The 23,416-nt window shown below is 40.5% G+C and overlaps 1 protein-coding gene across 14 annotated transcripts in view; it reads right to left on the reverse strand.

Moving 5' to 3' along the window:
• The window catches only part of CHL1 (cell adhesion molecule L1 like), a 181,547-nt gene that overhangs the window by 31,054 nt on the left and 127,077 nt on the right, over nucleotides 1–23,416 (reverse strand). For all 14 annotated transcript variants that reach the window (XR_010384794.1, XR_010384795.1, XR_010384797.1 and 11 more), the window contains 6 exons: nucleotides 21,587–21,771; nucleotides 14,978–15,109; nucleotides 9,500–9,640; nucleotides 9,067–9,178; nucleotides 7,537–7,703; nucleotides 2,427–2,592 (listed from right to left, as the gene is read on the reverse strand). Coding sequence is in view for 10 of the 14 variants with exons in the window: in XM_031470755.2 (XP_031326615.2) it covers nucleotides 2,427–2,592; nucleotides 7,537–7,703; nucleotides 9,067–9,178; nucleotides 9,500–9,640; nucleotides 14,978–15,109; nucleotides 21,587–21,771 (903 nt within the window). In the remaining 4 variants the exon portion in view is untranslated. The remainder of the gene's footprint in view (nucleotides 1–2,426; nucleotides 2,593–7,536; nucleotides 7,704–9,066; nucleotides 9,179–9,499; nucleotides 9,641–14,977; nucleotides 15,110–21,586; nucleotides 21,772–23,416) is intronic.

Consider the following 23,416-nt stretch of genomic DNA (forward strand, 5'->3'; position numbering starts at 1 on the left):
TGTGCTCATGACACGTTTTCCCTTTCATCCTCCTACTGACGGACACCTCGGCGTATCCCACAGCCCTCGGGTCCTCTGCTCGTTCTGTGGTCATCAACAGCCCTCCTTACAGTTGGCACGCACAGTCCCAAGTTTTAACAATGGCTTGATATCACAGCCGGCCTCCGTTTCATTTTTCATAGCAACAGTGTGTGGTGTAGAGCCACCTGCAGGCTAGAAATCCACAGAAAATCCCTTGGGGTCTTTCCAGCCTTCCTAATAGGTTTGCTGGGAGGATAACTGAGGGCAAGTGTATACGGGAGGCGTAACCTAACATGAGGCACTTGGCACGTGTCAGGGTCCAGAGCGGCGGTTTCCACCACTTATCAGACCCCTGCATGTGACAGGACAGGAGGAAAGAGAAGAAGGTATTGTCACTTCACATTTTTCTCCTTGTGCCTTCTGATCAGAAAGGTAACCTCTCTTTAGGTAAAAACTGGCTCCCAGCCTAGTGATAAGGAGAAGGCGGCCCAGCAGAAGGTGAGAAATGGGAGCTTCCTATCACTTGTACAGAAACTCCCGGGATACCTGTGGTCTCCGCTCCCTGCTGGAATCCCCTGCCTGCTCCTGGCCTTGATCAACACTGGTCAGCAGCAGTCACGCCCCGCCCTCCCCATCCCAGATCTCTCTTCTGTGCTAAGGTTACCATCCCCCACCCCCACCCTTTACTTAGAGAATATTAGAAACACGTCTTCATTACTTAGATCACTCAGATAGTCAGAGGCTCCTCTGAGTGCCAGCCCCAGCATCCTGCAGAAGCTATAAAACTGGGCCACACACACAGGCTGGATGGAATTTCTGGATTCAGGGCCTAATAATGCAAATCACATTATGAACAAGCTATGTGTCTGATTTCCTTCTTGGCTATAATCCAGGGGTTATATGGAAGACCCCAGATAGACGGACAGTAGTGATGAAAGAGGGAGAATCTGGGGAGGTCTGATCAGGTGACAACTGACACCTAACCAAAGGCCAAAGATCTCTGTTGCCATGTATAGATACTGACAATCTCTGGTTTACTTTACTGACAACTAGTTGCAATACACATACTGTTTTTCCGCAAGTGTTACATATATGGGAAGAATGAGATGCAGTAAATAAAGTACCAAAGCTAAGACCAGTGCCTTTGTACAGAGGTGGTGTGCACACACGCACGTGCGCCCACACACATCCTAAAGAGACCAAGCGGGTAACAGAAATGCGACAAGACTGCTAGAAAAAAGAGTAGTGTGAGTCCTCATAGCTAAACTGGACTGAGTGGTTAGTATATTCTAAGTGCTTGGCGTTAACTCACAATAACCCTATGATGAAGTTGCCTCTAAAAATATTTTTTGAACCAAACTGTCATAGACTATAAATCTAAGGCACAGAAAAGTTAGGCAGCCTGTCTGAGGTCACAGACCCAACGAGTGACAAAGCTGGGATTCAAGCCCAGGTCACTGGGCACCAAAGCCCCTGCTCCTAATTATGGCACAGCCGACATCTTGTCTGGGGAATGCACGTCAGATTTAGTTCTGCAGAATGATGAATCTCAAAATGAAACTGCAGCTGAGACTTGGATCAAGGAGAGTCAATTTTTAACCCCTAATTTAGTAACAACGCAAACGAAAAGGAGAGCCATCTTCTGCTTTCAAAAGACAGCACAGGCGTTCAGTAAATATCCATCATTTTCCCCTTCTTTGATACATTTAATAATGTTTAGTGCTATTCAGCATCTATTCAAGCTTTATTCTACATCTTTCTTCTATATTTTTATATTCTCTATAAAGAAGCTGGAAGGCTTAAACATCTACTTGCCAATACTTTCTAACAGGATCCAAGATATGATGTGGGTTCTGCCAACGAGACAGACTCACGGGAGGCAGAGGGGAAGGCACCATCTCCTCAGGGGCGATGTGAGCAGACGGCGACTCCGGTGGATACGACACCGTCAGTGCTGGACTTACCAGCAGCCCCAGGGGGCTGCGGGGGCAGTGAAGCCAGCAGCAATTCCCAGACGCCTGAATTGCAGCTGCACTGCCACATCACTGAGAGCCCAAACGTTTAGTAAGCAGCTCCCTTGAGGCCTAGCTCCTCCCATCTTCCCCATGGTTTTGTGAGCACCCAAGCCTATGCAATAAATATTCCTCAAATAACAGGAGTAGCTTCTGTTTCCTGCAGTTCTTACAGGATGGTCCACGTTATATGGAAAGCCAGCAGCAAAAATGAGAAGACCAATGTGTGAGAGGAAAGCAAAACAAGTACATTGTATGACCTTTTAAATGTTGCTGAAGATTGAAATAATCCGTCTTATATTTTACGCAGTGTGAATATTTTTGCAACTTTTTTTTCAAATGCATGGTTTAATTCCGAGCCGGTATAGCAAGATACTGTAACAGTTTACCTACCTGCCATCCTCCGTGCCGTTCATTTCAAAAGCTTCTCCATCTTTACTCCAGAACAACTTTAGACTGTGCTTCAAATATGAGTCACATTTGCTCTCACAATGGAATTCAACTGTATGTGACCTGGGGACACGAGGATTCTTAGGAGAAACTCTAAGTTTTGTAGCATCTGTTTTTAACAAAACAGAGATACTAGTTAGAGCTAGTACAGAGCACAGCATGCTTTGTAATCAAATGCCTGCCATTTAATCAACCAAAATGGTCAACATGAAAGACAAATCCTGATGCAGTGCTGGTCTCCCTGTCATTTCCTAACGTCACATACCATTACTATTTTCATTCCATCCAGGCCAGGACACCTGACAAAATTTGGGTGGAAGTATTAACTAATAGCCATTTCCTTTGCTACTTCGTAGGCAAAGGGAGTAAAAAGAGTAAACAAATGCCTCAAGATGTTGAAAATAATACAAATTCTCCTTCTAGTGCTTCTGGACATGTGGTCAAAACACCACACAGAAAAGAGGAAAATCAACTGATTTTCTATTAACATGTTTGTTATTAACTCAAATCACAGATTAAATGGTGACGCCTGTGCATAGACGAACTAACAGCACGAAGGGGAGGAATCTGAGCACAGGCCCCATGCAGGCAGAAGCTGTGCCTGTTCATGACATTGAAGTGTCCCCGAGTCCTGTGCTCAGAAGGGAGCTGTATACGGTAGGTCCTCAATACATATTAGTTGGATTTCTTGTTGAATGAGTTACAGTCGTATTTTGAAACTATATTAATATCAACAATGTGAAGCTCAAACATTGGTATCACGGCCATTTTTAAAAATTTTTGTTTCATTATAATTGTTTCAAAACATATAACCCTTACTCTTCAGGGCCACATTAAGGCAGCTATGTTTACCCCAGGGTGGCACGCGGTAACCCTCTCAGAAGCCACATCTCACGAGCTGACCTTCAATCCCACAATCATGTTCTGATATTTGCTAACTATATGTTACTTAAGAAAGTGATGAAAAATCAAAAGTGTTAGTAAAATTGAGTCTTTGGTATTCCAAGCATGAAATTTGAAGAGATTATCAAACTGAATTAATTTCAACTCAATTATTAAACATCTTACTCCTAATTCTAAATTTAAAGCCAGAAATGCATTTAATAATAATTGGCAGAATTTAATAATCACCTGTTTAACAAGACTCTGAAGAAGTTCACATTAATTGTCACATTTTATAACAATTCTATGAATATTAATATCTCTACCTTACAGAGAAGGTAACTGAAAGCTAAAATGAAATTAAGCAGTGATACTAATATTTTCTAACTGGTAAGGGACTGAGCTGTGATTTGAACTCAGGACTGGAAGAGACCAAAGCCATGACTTCCAATCACTATGCTGTATAGCCTGCTATTCAACTCCATTCCTGACATTCTTTTTTCATATATAAAAATTACACCCTTAATTCTCATGGATATGGTTCCTGTATACCCTTACATATAAAATGGACATTAAAGCAGGCCAAAAGTTTATGGACCTGTCCTTCTGTCTGACTACTGGCAGTTTTGAGGTCCACTCTGGGCCAAACATAGTGTTGGCTGATAGGCATGTGAAGGTTCATTTGGATTCCAGACTTTACTCATTACCATCCACCTGGCTGAGCTCCTTAACTTTGACATTGGTTGATTTTATAAAGTGTAACAAGAAATCATCTCCATTGACATTATAAAGAGTATTTTTTTAATTACATGTATCACCTGAAAATGCAGAGAGACATCAGATGTAGACATCATAGGATAGTATTTATGTGCCTTAAAAAATATAGTTGCTGGCATATTGGATAAGGTAGGGCACAGAAAAAAATTACTATTAAAGAATATAAGAATATATAAGACAGCAAAGAAGGAAGAAAAGAATAAAAGAAGGACAGGAGGGTGTGTATGTGTGTGTGTGTGCACGCGCATGTGTGTACAAAGACACAGAGAAATGTTTAAGTACTAGTGAAAACAGATGATTAAACAAATATGTACCCTGTCATCCAAGTAGAGGGAGCAGCAGGCCATCACACTGACCTGCCAAAAGAAATACAAATCCTCCTTGCATTTGCTATAGGACCTTTCTATTATTGGTGTTTTCCTGAAAAGGGTTCTCTGAGCAATTTTTAAATCTAAACATGCTGATGCCTGAGGGTCTGGGTCCAATCAGCCTGAATTTAGACACTCAGATGCTCCTCTGTAGTGCACTGAGAGGTCTCGGCATGTGCTTAACGACTACGAACTATTAAAAATATAATAGGTCGCCTGGACAAGCACAAGGGTTTGAGAGACAACCAGGAGCTGGAGTAGAGTTGAGCGACAAGGTTCACGTCCTACACAAGGCCACTCCTTCAGGACAGAGAGAGGTGCTGGTTTCCTATACTGTGAAGAAACTAATACAGAGAGTCAAACACAATGAAGAAACAGGAATATGTTCCAAATAAAAGAATAAGATAAAACCTCAGGGCAAAATATATAATGAAATGGAAATAAGCAATCCACCTGATAAAAAGTTCAAAGTAATGGTCATGAAGATGCTCACCAAACAGGGGAGAAGAATTGGCAAACATCTAGTGAGAACTTCAACAAAGACATGAAACATATGAAAAAGCACAAAAAAGAAGTCCCACCTGAAGAATACAGTAAATGAACAGAAAAATAGAGACAGAGGTTCAGCAGCAGACCACACAAAGCAGAGAAAGGGTAAGTGAATTTCAAGACAAGGCAGTGGAACTCACCCAATAAGATAAGCAAACAGAAAACAGAATTTAAAAATAAAGATAGATTAAGGGACTTAATGGACAACAGTGAATAGACTAACGCTCACATTATAGGGCTGCCAGAAGGAGGAGAGACAGGGAAAAAAAAAAACAGATTTCTTATCTGAAGAAGTAATATCTGAAACTTCCTTAAACTGAGAAGGAAACTCATATCCAGATCCACAAAGCCCAGGGAGTTCCAAACAAGATGAACTCAGAGATCCACACTTGAGATGTAAGGACACACACAAACTGAAGGCAAACGGATAGAAATAGCTATTCCATGCCAATGGAAACCAAAAGGAGTTTTAGGGTAACTTTACTTAGAGAAAACTGACCTTTAAAAGACTGTAGTAAGAGACAAAGAAGGGCAGTAGATAGCGATAAAGGGGGTCAACCCAACAAGAAAATACAGCATGTGTAAATATTTATGCATCCAAAATAGAATCCCCTAAATATACAAACCAAATATTAACAGCCCTAAAGGGAGAAATTCACAACACAATAGTAAGAGACGTTGATACTCCGCTTACGTCAATGGACAGATAATCCAGACAGAAAACAACAAGCAGACACCAGCCCTCAATGACATGCTGGGCCACACGGGCTTTACAGAACATTCCATCCAAAAGCAACATTCTTCCCAGGTGCACGTGGAATATTCTCCAGGATAGATCGTATGTTAGCAAGTGCTGGCGAGAATATGGAGAAAAGGGAACTCTGGCACTGTTAGTGGGGATGTAAACTGGTGAAGCAGCTATGAAAGCAGTATGGAGGTTCCTCAAAAAATTAAAAAGAGAACTACCATATGATCCAGCAATTCCACTTCTGGGTATTTATCTGAAAATAAAAATACTAACTCAAGAGATATATGTGCCTCCACTTTCAGTGCACCAATATTTACAACAGCCAAGATATAAAAATAACCTAAGGGTCCATTAATGGATGAATGGGTAAAGAAATGGATATAGATATATATATGTATATAAACAGAATATTCCACTGGAATATTATTCAGCCAAAAAAGAGAGAGAGAGAGAGAGAAATCTTGCCATTCGTGACAACTTGGATGGACCTGAAGGGCATAATGCTAAGTGAAGCAAGTCAGACAAAAAGACAAATGCTGTATGTTCTCACTTATATGTGGAAACAAAAAAAAAAATTTTAAGTTCATAAATATGGAGAACAGATTGGTGGTCACAGAGGTGGAAGGTGGGTTTTGGAAGAAGTGGGTGAAGGGGGTCAAAAGGTAAAACTATGCGAAGGAAGAATGGATTGATATTCAGATCTATTTCTTAAACATAGTAAACACATAGAAATTTCAGCTCATGTTTATAATTTAATTTATTCCCACATAAAAGTGGCTGGGGAGCATTGCCCTAGTTCTAGCTAGGGTTTTCCTAGATACCCTTGGCCTTGGGCAGAAAGGAGAACTATTGAGCATAGTACTTTGCTGTTTCAACGTCTCTGTTCATGGAAACTCCAGAGTCTTCCAGTTATTGTTTCTGGAATCCCAACAACATGACACCATATATAATTTAGAAATTCAGTCCCAAGTTTCACTGTTCTAAGTACGTGTGACAGGAGCAGGGCAGGCTGTCATTCTCATGCCATTCCCAAGAATACAGACATCCTGCGTTAGCTAATGGAGTGGGGAAAACGTCGAACCAATTCACATTTATTTAGCATGGAGCTTTAATTAAGAGATTAATAGATGTTTAGCTCCCAAGTAAAAATAAATAATTAAATTAATTAATTAACTAATTAATTTGTGAAAAACCCAAGAGACTATTAATGGCTTCCCAGGACTTTCTTCAGAAGAGAAGAAATACAAACCTGTTTACGATTCAAAAAGAGGACGAAAACCCTCCTCACTCTGTCATGCTCAAGTCTTTATGAAACTGAGCCTTTATGAGTTTAGTTGCGAAATTTCTAGTTCAAAGAGTTGATTACTGGTGATACTTACATTGAGTTGGTTATTGAAATAAAGTAACTTGGTTCACAGAGTTGATTGCTGGTGGCATTACACTGAATTGGTTACAGAGATATACCAAAATAGGGAATTCAAGAATATTGGTGGTCATGCGTCACCAAGAACACCTAGCTCCCTATCACAGTTGTCTAAAGCCATGTACACACCATCAACGTGGCCTGTAATTCTTGTGATGATCTTTTAGATGAAACACAATCTGGGAGTTTTGAAACCGCCTACGGAAGTTTAACAGATACCGAACTTAAGTCATACTGTTTCATTTGGGAAAATGAAGACAAACTTCATGTAAGAATTCATGCAAGGTAAAAACCAAATAAAATTACTTCTAATATCCAGATTGGCTGTGACTGCTGTTTTTCCTTTCGCATTTTCTACCCAGCAGGAGTAGGAACCAGCATCGTCTTCTGTGGTCTTGTTGATCTGTAATGTGCCATTCTCGTGGATATGATACCGTCTGCCTTCAAGGGGTTTTGCCTCTTCCATCTTCTGCCTATAAGCATAGAAAACTCACATCAGTTTGGGGTGTGACAGAATTGTATACTTGTTTTCAGACTGGCCCCAGATGTCATTCAATCGTGTCCCTTCTTCAGGACCTTTGCAGACCGTATGAAATGTCCCACTGGGATCTACAGTTTTCCCAGAATGGGTGACAGGCGTGTGTCTTACCTGCCCAAGCAGACCGTGGCTGGAGGAAATCTGGGTCTGAGCTCTAGGGTCCTGCTGTATTTCTAAAAGCTCTCAGTACCACTTTGCATCTGTCCTTAGAGCTTAATAAGTATTTTTCACCTTATTGATGGTGAACTCTTTAGTTAATGACGGCTTCAGGGTACTAAAATGGGAAAGCTAGTAATTGAGAGAGATAATGAACCTTCAGAACAGACTGCTGTCCTGGGGGAACATTGGTCATTCAGAAATATTATAGGCGGAAAGCCTCTCCTGTCCTGTAGACAACGATTACAGTCGTCCTTATCAACTCAGTCATTTTCTCCCACACTCATCCATTTTCTGCCACAGCTTGATTCACCCTAAACATTTCACAGTAAGAGGCTGCTGGAGAGAAAATTCCTGATGGACAGACTCTAGCTGCTGTTCAGACAGGGTTTTACAGGGCTTGGATGATGCACTTGCCTCAGAGACAAAAACTGAAGAACTGTCAAAACCTCCCAGCAATCAAAATAAATAATATTTTAACGAGGTACTTTCAAAACCCAGAAATAATGCAAAAAAAATCCACAATGAACAAATTATCCAAATTTTAAGTAAAGACAGAATCCAACCCTACATTTGTATGACCTTGCCTTGCTCACTTCACCCTAATCTCAGCCCTGCAGAGCGTTGGCGAAATTGTTTAAGAAGAGTTTAACCAAATTTTCCCACAGTAGGAACAAATATGGTAGATCCATGTAACAATGTGTTTGGAGTTACCTACACCATCCGATATACTGAAATTAAATTCAAAATGCATGTTGGAAAAGTTTTAAACATAGGCATTTGAAATGAAATGCAGGCTTAATAATTACTTAGGTAATACACAAAACAACAACATAAGTAATGTCTGATCTTAGATGTACCCATGATGAAAACTGAATCTCCCTGTAAAATTGTCTTAGTAATAACTTCAGTGCCTTGCCTTCCTTTGTGAGCAAAAATGGCTCTCCAAATGTCCCCACATGAGACAATCCTACAAATCTAGTCAATGGTTCCAGGAGAGGCAGTTAAGTTTGCAAACTAATTGCTCAGAGGCATTGGCTACCTGTAACAACATGGACACAATGCAGCCTGTCAAATGATGGATGAAGAAACAAGGCGAAATCTACACCTGACATTCTCTTAAGAAAACTGTACCAGCTTACCAGGACACTATTGCCTCGGGTGAAGCAAAGAACTCACAGTCCAAGAAAGCACTGTACCCAACCACTGTAGCGTAATTTTCTTCATCTGCCGTTTGTATCAACGGGCGAACATCTATTGGAAAGCAATATAAATATAGTTTTAAATTTTCATATAAGAAGTAAGACAGACAAATTAATTTCTATATCCTAGCCATATTAATAAGAATAGAAGACAGCTGAATATCACAGCACATATTCTTGAATAAGAAAGTATTCAAATGCCATGCATTTCTGAAAGTATAACTTTTAGTCTAATACGAAAATAGAAGGTGGAAGGTACTTTGATTTCCCCCCGTGTTTTATGTGCCGAGAATTCAGTCTACTTGTGAGTATGACCTTGAACATTTTCCTGTAGAAAATGGCAGGTTAACAGCCCGCTCCCCGGTGGGCTCACCTACGACATCGATGTTGGCACTGGCCAGGATCATGCCGTGGACGTTCGAGGCCTCGCACTGGTACACAGCGGTGTGGTTCGGCTGTACGTTGGTAAAACTGATTTCTCCGGAGGTGATGACATCACCAGAAAATGGATTTCCTTCAAGAGATTAAAGAATGCCAGTTTGATAAAAAATAGAACGTGAAATATTTAAACACCATTTATTAAATGTGTCCCACAGTATTTATATTTTAAGACCAGTTTAGGGTGAATAATAGTTCGCTGAAGCCAATTCTTTACAATTTCTTAACAGCAACCATGAATTTTTCTTTCCAGACCCTTCTGCAATTTCAGTTTTCCTTCAAATTAGTATTTATTGCCAGAATCTGTCAGTCTCTGGCTCACTGCCTCTCCATACTCACACCTGTAAGATTCCAGATTTTCTGTTTAGCATTCATGTCCCACTGTGAACTGAGTTTCACTTACTCTTGTAAATTGAGGTCCTGATACTGCCCAGCGTAAACCACATGATCAGCACAGCTCGATCCCCTCAATCCACCAATACTGGCTGCTGTTTTCCCCTCGACACTCTGTTCCTCTGTTTCACTTCTCTGCCCTTCTGCAGTTTTCCGATCCACACCCTTCATCATTTCAACAGTCTCGCTTTGCTCCTTAACCACTTCAGATACAAAGCTCCTACAGCCCATTCTCCCAGGAAGACTAAACTCTTCTTGAGGGCCAAGACCAGCTTTTCTACTTTTTGGCAATAAATCCTACCCCACTCCTGATCCAAGCATAATTCCGGAGATACCTTTTGGAAGTGAGAAAAATCTAGTATTTATGGTATCTTTATTAAGGGCCAGAGAACTCTGTTGGATATGTAACATGTGTTACCTCATTAACTCTGCCCAGAACCTGCTAGATCAGCACCGATGGGACCACTGAGAAGGCGAAAAGCCTGCATTTCAGAGGGGGTGAGCCCACAGCCCACAGCCCCCTGCCAAATCCCGTGCCCTGCCACAACCCTCCCAACAAGCAGTGGAAAGGGCAACATACGAGCTAGGGATGTTGACTGAGAAGCACAGGTGGTGAAATTTTTCGTTTAAATGACATTACAAGATTACCAATACATCTGTTTGTATGTGTGTGTGTGTCTCCATTATACAAAACAGTGAATACACTAAGTTTTAGGTCATAGAAAATACTGGGTATTACATCATAAAATGGAAGATTTTTCTTATGCACCTTTTTCCTTCTGGGGGTGAGAGATACTTGACTATGAGGTCCGTGGTGGCAAGACCTCACCTGTGTGTCATGCGCTGTGTCCCCAGTGCCTGAAAAGCAGCTGTCACAGAGGAGGCAGTCAGTGAATGCTTCCCATTGGAAAACATTTTTGTTGGGTAGCATTTTATTCCAAGTAGGTCTCTCCGTGGTATGGAGAAGAACAGATCCCCAAAATGGCCAAGGTCTAACCTCTACAACTGGTGAATATTTTACTCTCCATCTGCAGAAGGGAGTCTGCAGATGTGATGAGGGGGAAGGGCTTTGAGAAGGGGGATCACCCTGGATCATCCAAGCAGGCCCATGTCATTACAAGGCCCCTTATCACCAGAGAACCTCTCTTGGCTGTGGCCAGCCCAAGGGAGATGCGACTATGAAAGAAGGGTCAGAAAGATGCAAACATCTGGTCTGAAGATGGAGGCAGTCGGCCAAAAGCCAAGGCAGGTGGGCACCCTGTACGAACTAGAAAAGGCAAGGAAAGGGTTTCTCTCTCAGAGCCTCCAGAGAGGAACACAGCACTGCTGGCACTTTGATTTTAGCCCAGTGAGACTTGTGTTGGACTTCCAACCTGCAGAATTGTAATATAAAAAATGTTTTAGGCCACTAGACTTGTGGTAATTTGTTACGGCAACAATAGAAAATTGGTACAATTCTGTAGCTTTTTAAGGAGCCAAAGAATTGAGACTTGGATCTCACTCCGCACTCTCATACCTGACACCAAATTCTACAAGTTTCACAATTAGCCCCATCATCCCTGTCAGTTCTCCTTCGACCATCTGCCCCAGGACAGAAGTGCAATATAGTGGGAGAAACTTCAGCTCTATCTTAGCCATTTCACTTCCATTTCTGGCTCTAAATTCACTTGGGTTGTGTCCCCCAGTAAGTGATGCAACATCTCCGAGCCTCAGTGGCCACATCTACAAACTGGAGAGTAAAAAAATCTCCCTTGCGGGGCTTATCAGGAGGCAAAGAAACACCGTATGCAAAGCATTTGACAAAGGTTAGGCTTGTGATCAGTAATAGTAATCATTCTGATTTAATGTTCACATAAGATATGTAAAAGATATGTAATTGCTAAAAATGCAATGAGCCCACTATCAGCAAACATCCTAACTACCAATTGTTATGACCTGCTGGCAGGGAAGCAAGGAGAGCTTTGGTCCAGGGCTGTGGAAGGAATACGGAGTTTGGATTCCAAAATTGCGGCTTTGGTTCTAGGTCTGCCATTATCCAGTGGTGCTGTCTTGCATTAGTTTATTTTCAGCCTTGACATTTCCATCCATAAACAAACCAGTTACCTCTACTTTGGGAATAAATCCATAACCTAACTCCCACCCCAACCCAAGGCTACAAAATCTTTCAGGCAGCCCCCACCTGGAGTCACACAAGTGCTTCTCCATTCAGAGGCCAGAAAAAAGATGCTCTGTTGATACCTTAGAGCCTGCTGCTTTCCTCATCTAAATCCCCCAAGAGCTGCCCATCTTCTCTGCAGTAATACCCCAAGTCCCCACTCGGACCCTCACCTTTACATGCGATGCGGCCCCTCACATCTCCCTGCAGGAGACTGGTCTCTCCAGGCACTGCCCCCTCTCGTTCACTCAGCCTCAGCCACAGCAGAGCCCTGGCTTTTCCTGAACACTCCAAACATGCCTCTGGTCTCTGCCCTCAGTGACCTCTCCACCTGGAAAGCTCTTTCAGAGGGATTGGCATGGCTGCACCCCTCACCTCCCCCAGACCTCTACTCAAAGGTAAATAACCACACGGGTCTTCCCAGTATTACCTTAAGATAGGCTCTCTACGCTAGGTCCTGAACTTCTCACACCCTCCCCTTCTCCAGCGGTTTTTATTTTTACCACACTGCAGTACACAATTCTGTACCTACCTGTCCACTGCTTGTCTCTCCCCTCTAGAACGCCCCGTTTACCAGAGCAGGGGCTGTCCATTTTATTCACTGCTCTCTCCCAAGCAGTAAGGCCAGTGCCTGGTACTAAGAAGGCATTCAATAAATATTACTTAATGTAATAATCAATCTGTTAAATAATAATCATAGTCCCTTTAAAAGGCTCATTTGAGGGTCCAAAGCAAAATGTGAATGCCCTTCATGAACAGCCAGTGCTGTTCAAATATAAAATTTCATGATTTCATGCCAGAGACTCTGCATTCTTTATTTCAGCATCCTTAGCATGCTTTATGAACAAAAATTGTTTTCATTTCCCTCTGATCTACCTCAAGTCTTATTTTTCATTTTTTATTCTGTTCTCTAAAGAATGAGTAAAAAGACTCAAACTGAGGATATTAATAATGAGGGCTAAAGTGTCCGCTGACAGATAAAAGGATAAAGAAAGTGTGATATACATACATACATACATATATATATATCTATCTATATATCATACACACATGTACACATAGTGGGATACTGTTCAACCATAAAAATGAGGAAATCCTGTCATTTGTGACAACGCAGATGGACCTTGAGGGCATTAAGCTAAGTGACATGTCAGACAGAGGAAGAAATATATTATATGATCTTACTTATGTGTGGAATAAAAAACAAAAAAACCCCCAGATCAGAACAAGCTCAGTGGTTGCCAGAGGTCAGAGGGTGGAGGATGGGCCAAATGGGTGAAGGGAGTAAAAAGGTACAAACTTCCAGTTATAAAACAAGTAAGTCACGAGGATACAAAGTACAGCATGGCAACAATACTGCATATCTGACAGTTGCTAAGAGTAGATCTTAGATGCTCTCATCACAAGAAGAAAATTAAGTAGCTCTTTAACATGGCAGTTGTTAACTGGACTTGCTGTAGTAATCATTTCACAGTGCATACAAATATCAAAGCATTATGCTGTACATCTAAGTCTAATATAACACACATCAGTTACATCTCAATAAGAAAGACGAGGAAAAAAATGTTTCTGAACCGCTCATTGTTTTGCCAAGGTATCTGTTACTTTAAGTAAGTAGGCACATTTCTTCTTCTGGAAGCTTTAACAAGACAGACTTGAAAGTCATTGTGCTTAGTTATCTGCTAAGAAAGGAGATATGGTCATACTGTGATTTGACAATTTCTAGATTAATAGCCATAAGCCTGTGAAAGTAATAGATATTTTTAAATTACTATCACTTTTGTTTTCAATCTCATCATCAAATGTGTTCAGTTAGTATCTGCTTGTCATTGACACTGTGCTTCCGGCCATTCACAGAACAATAAAACAGACGTTTCTCTCAAAACTAATAATAACAACAAAGAACACTAAGGTTTCCTGAGTACTTGCTGTATGAGAACGACAGTGAATAGTACTCTGTGTGGCGGTCTCTGTGCTAAGCGTTCTCTACGTGGTGTTTCCTTAAATCCACCTAACAACACCCACTGGTTGGTGCTGCTTTCAGCCTCATTTTACTAATGGCACAAAGGGCTTGAAGAGGGTCAGTAATGCACCAAATCACACAGCTAGTAAATGACTGAGCCTGAGTGCAAACACAGACACTCTGCATCCAGAGTTGATGAAATATGACAACGTTGTACAGATAACATTACCCCAAGTGGCTGACATTTTCATCTCATTCAGTCACAACCAACTACCATTAGCTCCATTTTGCCATTAAAAACTAAAGCCTGGGGAGATTCACTGAGCAGCTCAAAGTTAGTCAATCTCCCCAAGCTTAGGTGCACAGCCTAGTTGGGGTCCCCAGGTCTCTGGACCACCAGGATGCCTACCCTGTCTCTCTGGCCCTGTGGATTTCTCAGATCATGCAGACAGGCATGCCCGAGAAGATCCTTGTAAAGAGCAGAGCCCACGTGAAGGGTCACTGTTGCTTGGATCCCAGGGAAGTCCTGCCTTCCAACCACTGAGTCAACCACAGGGACAGGGAAAGGCACAGCAACTGACTTTCCTTCTTGGGTGCATCCTCTATGTCATTCAGTTGCCTTATTTTTAAACCTTTATGAGTGTGAGAGAGTGTGTGTGTGTGTGTGTATGTATAAAATTAATGAATGGCCCAATAGACATTAGTTATGGCTGTTCCATAAATCCAAGCATAACTCAAATTGCTTTGCAAGATGCATGCTATTTTGGATTTCTTGGTTAGGTCTGTCTTGACAGTCCAGCCACTTGCAATTCTGTTTTAGCCATAACCAGCGTGTCTGACCATTGACCGTCCCTGCAAACCGCTGCCTTCAGCATTGCATCACAATCGGTGTTTTCACTTACTCTCAATTGGGAAGCCGTTGACTCTCCACTTGACTGTGGGTTCAGGTTCTCCTTCAGCCTCACACAACAAGATACCACTGCTCCCAGTGCTGTACACACCACTCTGAGGTTTCTTTGTCCAGCGAGGGGGCTCTGGAAATAAAGTGAAGAGCACATCAGCATTTTATCGATCACAGAAGGTCCGAAAAGGTTAAGGCCTGTAGTTCTGATATACACCAGCAGAGGGCAGACACAACAAAGAGTTTTACACTAGCTCTTGGCAAATGTTTTTCTAAAGCAAGATATGGGCATTGTTTTTCGCGTGGAATAGGGTGTGTGTGTGTGCGTAATTTGGAATCTTAGCATGTATAATAAAATCAACACACCAAAAATAGTTGTCTACAGTCACTTTATTTAGCTACTGGTGAAGTATCCATGTCATTACAGAAAATGGAGGGATAAACACATTAAGTTTTATCTAAGTGCTGCTTACAGCTTATTTCATGCTGTAGCATGGCATACAAAATGGCTGATATTCAAGAAATAATTTTGAAAATTTTTTTAATAAAATTAAAATGTTCAACCATTATTTTAGAGATTTCTTAATTAATGACTTTATAGCATTTTTATGTCCAAATCTAATTATCTGTCTTAAGAATTTGGCAAACATCATTGCCTAGAATTTTTTTTTTTTTTTTTTTTTTTTGGGTAAGGGATAAGACAAGGAATCCTGTAAGTTAAATTTACTTTTTTGCTCTAGAAACAATGGAAGAAAAGATGTATTTAAATCACTTGTATCTTTCTATGCCCTAATGCTCCAATATTGTAATTCTAAGTAGTGTTTCAGTACAGAATGAGACATTTTTCTTTGGTGCAAACATTACTGTCATGTTTTGTCACCTTAAGTATATTACTATGTCAGGAGTGAATAAAAGATTCTGATTAAAGCGTGGATGGTTTGGGTAATTTGATTGCAGAGAAAATTGCATAATACCTGCAGGTAGTAATTCCCATCAAGTGTTGCTTGGTTATTTCCCCCAGGACATTTTCAGATTTCCATTTTTGTCAAAAAGGAAAGTCTTTAAAGATACATATATGTGTAAAATGAAAAATGTCATTTAAACAAATTTCTTTGAGTAAAACTGGAAAAGGAAAATTATGGGGGGAAAATGTCTACAAATTCACCAGGAAAAATGAAAATATACAAATATCCCTGGCAAATGCAAGTCTGAGCAAAAGAAATTGCCCTTGTAATTATTCAGTAGGGTATGGACTTAATTAAATTCCAAGTTAAATATTTGTGTTCACAATTTGCAATCTGTAAATATTTAGTCATTTAGTTTAAAATGCAGCAGTGCAGATCATAAACTGCATATGATCCTCTGAGGTGAAGTGTTTTAGTTTTTGTATGTGTTGGCATTTTTTATATCGTTACTTTGGGGGGGGGGGTCTTTTCATATAACCACAATAGAATTAAACATCTGAGTCAGAGAAAAAAGCTCCATGAATGTGAAAATTTTCATATTTACAGCAGAAAACTAAGACTACTGCTTTCAGAGCTTGTTAAAAATACAGGAGAGCATGGGATGTAATATACAGCATGGTGACTATAGCCAAGAAATAATACTGTATTGTCTACTTGAAAATTGCTGAGAAAGTAGATCTTATAAGTTCTCATCACAAGAAAAAAATGTAACTGTGGTGATGCATGCGAACTACACTTATGGTGGTGATCATTTAGCAAAATAAAGAAATATCAAATCATTGTGTCATATACCTGAAACTAAAAATGTAATATATCAATAGTATCTCAATTAAAAAATAATAAAGGATATCATGTAATGATGACCTTTCTCTAAATCTTTATGAATAATATAATCAGGATTCCTATTTCTAGTTTCAGCCTACAAATTTCATTAATCCTTTAGGGTCTGCATTAAGGTCCACCAGTTAGATCTTAGGTAAAGGGTGCTTACGTGACCATCATATCCAACCCTTTCACCTTACAGATGGAGAACTGAGCTTTGGAGAAGTCATTTAATTTGCCCATGGTCATCAGGAAAAGAAGCCCTACTTTTGCTGTTTCAGGGATCTGTAAACCTACTGGGTAAGCAGCATTCAGACTCCAAAGTAAATGTTGTGTTATTTCTAATTCATTACTATTTCTTTAATTTGGATCACAGACAGGAACCAAGGCCAAATAGCTTTACCCACTGTCACTCTGTGCTTCCAAATCGAAGCTCCTCTAATATCTATCAACTGACTCAAGAAGTTCTGGGTATTCACTTAGGGTCATCCCTAAGCTTTACCTTAATCCTTTATCATAAGCTTTCTTTAGAAACATGTGGACATCTGTTACTATGTGTTTCTTCTGAGAGGTAAGCTGGTCCTGAACGAAGGTAGACGTGGACATGCAATTTGAGAGGGACTTTAAGTCTGTCTTGCTCAGAAGCATCTTATTCTTGGGCCTTGTCTTGACACTGCTCTCCCTTCCAGCCCAGACTGAGACTCTCACTGGGGTCCGTAGACTAGATCACTAAACTCGTTATCTCTTAAGAGCCAGAGCAGAACTGTTCTCTTTCTGGTGTCTCCTCTGCTTGATTTAGGGGAACAAAATTTGCCACCCCCAAAGTATCTCTTTGGCATTCAGATTATTTTGAGCTGAAAACAATCAAGGCCCAAAAGATGTAGAAAGAAACTTTGGCCTCCCTCCTACCTGCCTAATATACTTTAGATAGAAGGCCTATTTCTGGACTAGAGCTATTACCAGAAATATCTGCCAAGAATATGGGCTAGATGTGGTGGGGGAAACTGCAGGGCCCAGAGATCAGAGTCCACTCTGTGTCCCATTGTCTGTACAGAGCCCAGCAAACATTTGTGCACCAAACATTTGCTTTTCCATCTCCGTGTCTTCCTTGGAGATGCCGTCCTTCCCTTTTAAGTCCCAAACATCCTCTTTTGTCTTTAGCTGAAGATGGTATTTAATGTGAGGGCTTTGGCCATTTTGGCGAGTCACTCAGTTTTCCTGGCTCTTTCACATGTATACATGTTATTGCACTTTTGTTTGATTGTTTCCTGTTAATGTGTCTCATGTCAATTTAATCCTTAGACCAGCCAGAAGAAGACAAAAGCAGAGAGGAAAATTCCTTCCTCCCCGACATTGACACAATGAGCACAGATGCATTTGGGGGTCATTTTGAGTTAAACTGAAATGACTGATCTGCAGAGACTCCAGTGAAAACAGCACAAGGGAGAAAGGAAGGGGCCTTGGATTAGAAGGGAATCACTGCCTTCTGGTCATTCACCAGCTCATAACTTCACTTCTGGATTGAACATATTTAACTAGTGGCTACCTTGTTCATAATAGAATGCACGTGAGCCTGACGGACACTGGGTAGGAACAGAATTTTTGGTGGCTGAAGTCAGGCTAAGGGCATGCATGGACAGAAAACAAAGAGTTTTCCAAAGGTTGGAACATGCGACTGTTGCTGAAGGGTGAGATCTAGTTGAAAGGATGGAAAAAGAGGCTCAACAGAGAGGAAAGAATGATTAAAATGGAAAATTCTGAGAGGAAACACCATCACTGAATTCCAGTCTTTTATCCTAAGATATATGGTAACTGAAGAAAACAACTTATGCTGAAACTTTATTCATTTTTTCATAATTGTAAATAACAAAACAAGGTGATAAATTTCTCTCATGCTGCTGAAAACTGAGATGTAAATGTCTGAACATTTAGAATATAATAAGCAAGCTAATTAGAAATGTTTATCACTAGAATGAAAACAAAACAAAACAGGAAATTCAGTACCTATAAAACAGACAACACAGAGGTAATTTTCTTAGTAAGAGATTTCTACTAAATAATTATATATTAATAAATCAAAAATTATTAGCTTCATCAAATTTGGATTTAATTGCAACTTTCTGGAAATGGATTTCTTATTTGAAAAGGAGGCTTTCTTAAGCAGATCAATGACTGAATTGCATTTGAGTTCATGACATCCTTTTAAAATACAATACAATTATGGGTATATAGTCATGCATGAATAGTTTCCTACTACACTTACTAAATTTCAAAAGCCTTAAAGGATTCAAACGTTTACAACGTGAACATTGTTAGCAGGACTTCATATAATCAGTTGAAATGGGATTGTGGTCATATTTTGATTTCTGGATTTAGAATGTTTTAAATGCCATTTTAATCTCTTTTTACTGAATGTGTAATATTTAGACCACGGATTCCTAGAAAAGATAGTGTTGCCTTGTCAAGACACCCTGGCTGTTTTTGCTTATACATATTCTAGGATTTGAAAGTGCAGTTTGCTTGCATATTTAGAATGCTGTAGCTTAAATTACAGAGTTTGTGCTTAGCAATAAAGAAATATCACAAACAGAATACAGTAAAACATGTGCTGTTACTTAAGCACAGTGGGTGTTTTCAGAATGGACTAGATTTGCAAAGTTCACAGTAACACTGCTCTTTTCCCATATGGCTAATCCTTCTTATTTAATTTGAGTTTCCAAGCAAGAGTCAAAGAAAGGGAAAGAAGAAGGTTCAGGAAGGCAGAAGAAAATTGAATGAAAGTGAACGCATCTGTCCATATGATTAATGAAGGATATATTTACTGCTTTCACACTTAACAGTAACAAAAAAGACTTCCTGAGCTCAGTTTGCTTCTCACTTGCATGTGTGAAGGGAAACTCCTAAAACATACAACTGAGGGCACATTTAGTCGTTCTCTCATTAAGGAGAAACGACTAAATGTTCCTCATAAAAACATTATTTACATCTCAATAGTGCTAATAGCTGTTTTATGAATAGTGAGGACAATTTGTTCAGGATACCTATATAATCCTTTGGAATCCTACAGTCAACATTTTAAATTGCATAATTAATTTTACATCCTTGATTTATTTTTTCTTTTTGCAATCCTAGCAATTCTTTTGAAAGCTTCAGTCTTGTAGTCAAAAAAGAACCATGACCAGATTGTTAAAATATTCAGCTACCGTAGCAATGTTCCAGCCATCTGGAAGGATTTCTGATAGTCAGCAACTTGGAGTAGGAGCAGCTAACAATTAGCCATGTCTGGTTCGTGAGTATGTGTGTGCTGGGGCGGGGGGCAGGGGGTTATGGAAAACATCCCTGTTGCATAGTATAGCCAAATCACATAGAGGCATCAAATGTTGACTAAAAGATATAGAAAAAAAACCCTCAAACTCTTCCTCTCTGAATTTCTTAGTATATAATTTAAGGACAGAGGAATGTATCTCTGTTGACAGATGTTGACCGTTACGCATAATATTGGGCTTTCTTCCATACAGATTTTGCTTTTGTTGAACCAAGGGAAATGATAGTCTCATCTTTGCTTTTCCATTCTTCCTAACTTAACTAATCTCACACATTGTGAGAGAGAGATCTTGACAATACACTGTTATTCCAAACAGCGGCAAGATTCAAACAGTTATCTTAACATTTACTTGTGAATAGAATTTGTATTGAGTTGTCTTTTTTTTTTCTCTCTCCATTCATTAAAATATCTGGCCTTTACTTAGGTGTTCCCTGGGCAAATTAAAACTTTAACAAGGAAACTTTACTGGAACACAAGTGGAAGCTGTAGAGTACCAGTAAATGGAACCCTGAAAGAGACTGTTCCTTTCAATACTTAAGCCTACGCAGGACTACGTAAGTACAAATGCAGTAATCATCTCATTAATTTGATCAATACAGTCAACCAAACCATACATAGAAACTTCAGTGTGATGAGAATCACAGAAAATAGTCTGCATCAATCAAATGCACAGGATGACTAGGTAACCCTTCCATCTGCCTCGCAGGCAGAGCCCTGATACCCACATATTGCGACTCCCCATCTTTTTAAATGATGACATCATTGCCTACTTATTTACAGAAATACAACAAACAATAGCCAAGTCTCTATTGATCAAAAGGCTTGGACTTAGGGAGGGATGACTTCAATATAACCTTTTTTTTTGCACCTTTTGATAGAAAAGTAACACTTACACTATAGTGTCTATTTTTCTTTCACAATAATATATTGAATATCATGTGAACCCAAGATATGGACCCCAAAAAATATCTAGGAAAGAGCTAAGACAATAATTGGTCTGATCCCCTTATTTCATTGGTGAAGAAACAGACGTACAGAAAGGTGAATTAACTTAGTCAAGGGCACAGGAAGTTAATGACAGGACTGGGAAACAAAAGTCCAAGCTTCCTCCTAGGCCCATCATGGTATTTCTTCCATGGTGAGGCCTACCTCTTTTATGATTTCATATTACGCAGTATCATATATATATTACAGTAATTTTTTCCCCTCACTGTATGATGACATAGGAGATTAGGTTCAAGGACTATTCAAACAAATAGTGGAAGTTATCTCTATTCAGTCCCTAACATGAAATCCCTTCTTGTCATCTGTCCCTTTTAGGTGGTTTTGTGGGGTCAATGACAAACCTAATTAATTGAAGTGTAATATATTCCATTGCTCACTCTAGAATTAAAAGTTGAAACAGCTAACCTGTTCTAACATATATGCATTAGAGGTCCACTCCAAGTATGAATTCAGTTTTTTTTAAGTGAAAAATAAATCAACACGGGAGACGTACCTTCTACTATAACATGAAAATCATGAGTGGCTGATCCCAAGAAATTGTTGGCTGTGCAGCGATAGCTTCCTTTGTCCTGGTAGGAGACATTCTCTATCTTCAAAGTATTGCCATCATTTACTTCTGTTTCTTTTCCCTTTGGTAAATCATCACCCATTTTGTTCCACTCAACCTGTGGAGTTGGTCTGCAAAGCAATACATAAATAATAAACATTTTTCAGAGTGAAAAATAAAATATAAAGAAAACCACAGGACACGCCCTTCACTGTGTTGCTTTCAGGTCTGCACCCAGAGTTCCGCTGAAAAACATCAGCCTTCCCGGTGTGTGGACCGGCCACCACCATCAGTGGTGACTGTCAGGACTGGATCAAGTCTCCTTTATTCCAAGTTCCTGTCATAGTCTGCTTTCTCATAAACCTTCTGTTTCCTCCATTAAGAGGGCTACGTTCATGTACGTGCTGAACAGGTATGGTTAGATGAAGGCCGGATGATTGTGAGACAGGAAGGAAGAGGACATGGCACAACCATCAAAGGAATGACACAGCAGTTAACACCAAGATGGCGGAAAATTCAACTCCCAGTAGACCTAGAAGTGGGAGGTTTGACTTCTAGGAGACCTTGAGCTTCACTGTACACTTACTATAACATATTAGCAAGGTAAATGGCACTCCCACAGGCATCATGCAAGTTCCGATGATAGCCACAAAAAGTCAAAAAGTCGGCAGTGGCCCAGTTCCTGGGAATCCCAGCCCTTTCCCCCAAGTAGCTGGAATAACCCTCCCTTTGTTAGCATATGAGGTTACCGAGCCCATAAAGACTAACAACACCGCGCCTCATGGACTCTTGCTGTCACGTTCTGAGATGGCCCGCACCCTGTCTAAGAAGCGTGTGTCTGCTTTTACATTAACCACATCCTCCCCACCCCCCAAGCCACAGGGCCTCTCTGGCCTTCTGAGGTGGCCTACACTGTCTTTGGAATATGCATCTCTCTGAATAAATCTACCTTTACTCAACTATGGCTCGCTCTTGAATTCTTTCCTGCACGAAGCCAAGGACCCTCACTTGAAGGCGTGCAACCCAGGGACTCGACGGAGACCTGGGACACGGCCACCATCTCATTCCCTGTTTTCCTGTATCAAATGGACCCAAATAAATATTACAACATATTTTTCAGTGTGCTATCTCCCTGTGGGTGGTTTGAAAAGGCCAGAAATAACAACCCTCTTCCCTGTATGAGTTTGAAAAATAGGATCAATAAGGACCCAGCAGTCAGCAGAGAGAAGTCACGATACCCCCTGTAAGCCTAATGAAGCTGCTCTTGGAGACTGGCTCAGATGTGGGGCCCGATGTTCTTGCTGGACCTAGGATCTGCTCATGTTACAGCAAGGTGGGCTCTGCAGTGCAGACCTGGCTGGCCAAGGCTTCCGCGCCCTGGTGGGGAGTGCGGGAAGAGAGAAACCAAATCTCCCTTGCTTACAAAGATTAGACCACTCAATCAAAACAGACAAATGATAAAAGCAAAAAACAAGACAAAAACCGAATTGATACCTTGTCACACACCAACAGTAACATTTCTCTAACCTTAGGTGGGTGGAAAACAAGGAGGAGGAATCAGGCCAGCTGGGTTTAAAAACAGAAAAATCCCATCTCGTGAAAACCAGACAAGTGGAGAGAAGGACCCTCTATGACTCGTGTTTTAACAATTAGGTGGAAAACACCGGTGGCTGGTTTTAACTGATGGATGATTTCTTTTTTCTCTCCTCTCTACTTGGGGTACATGACTGAGTGGAAGAAACAGCTCTGTTGTTTTTATTGATGATGTTCCTCCTT

Source organism: Camelus dromedarius, chromosome 17, assembly GCF_036321535.1.
Source record: "Camelus dromedarius isolate mCamDro1 chromosome 17, mCamDro1.pat, whole genome shotgun sequence".
In the NCBI taxonomy this organism is placed as follows: domain Eukaryota; kingdom Metazoa; phylum Chordata; class Mammalia; order Artiodactyla; family Camelidae; genus Camelus; species Camelus dromedarius.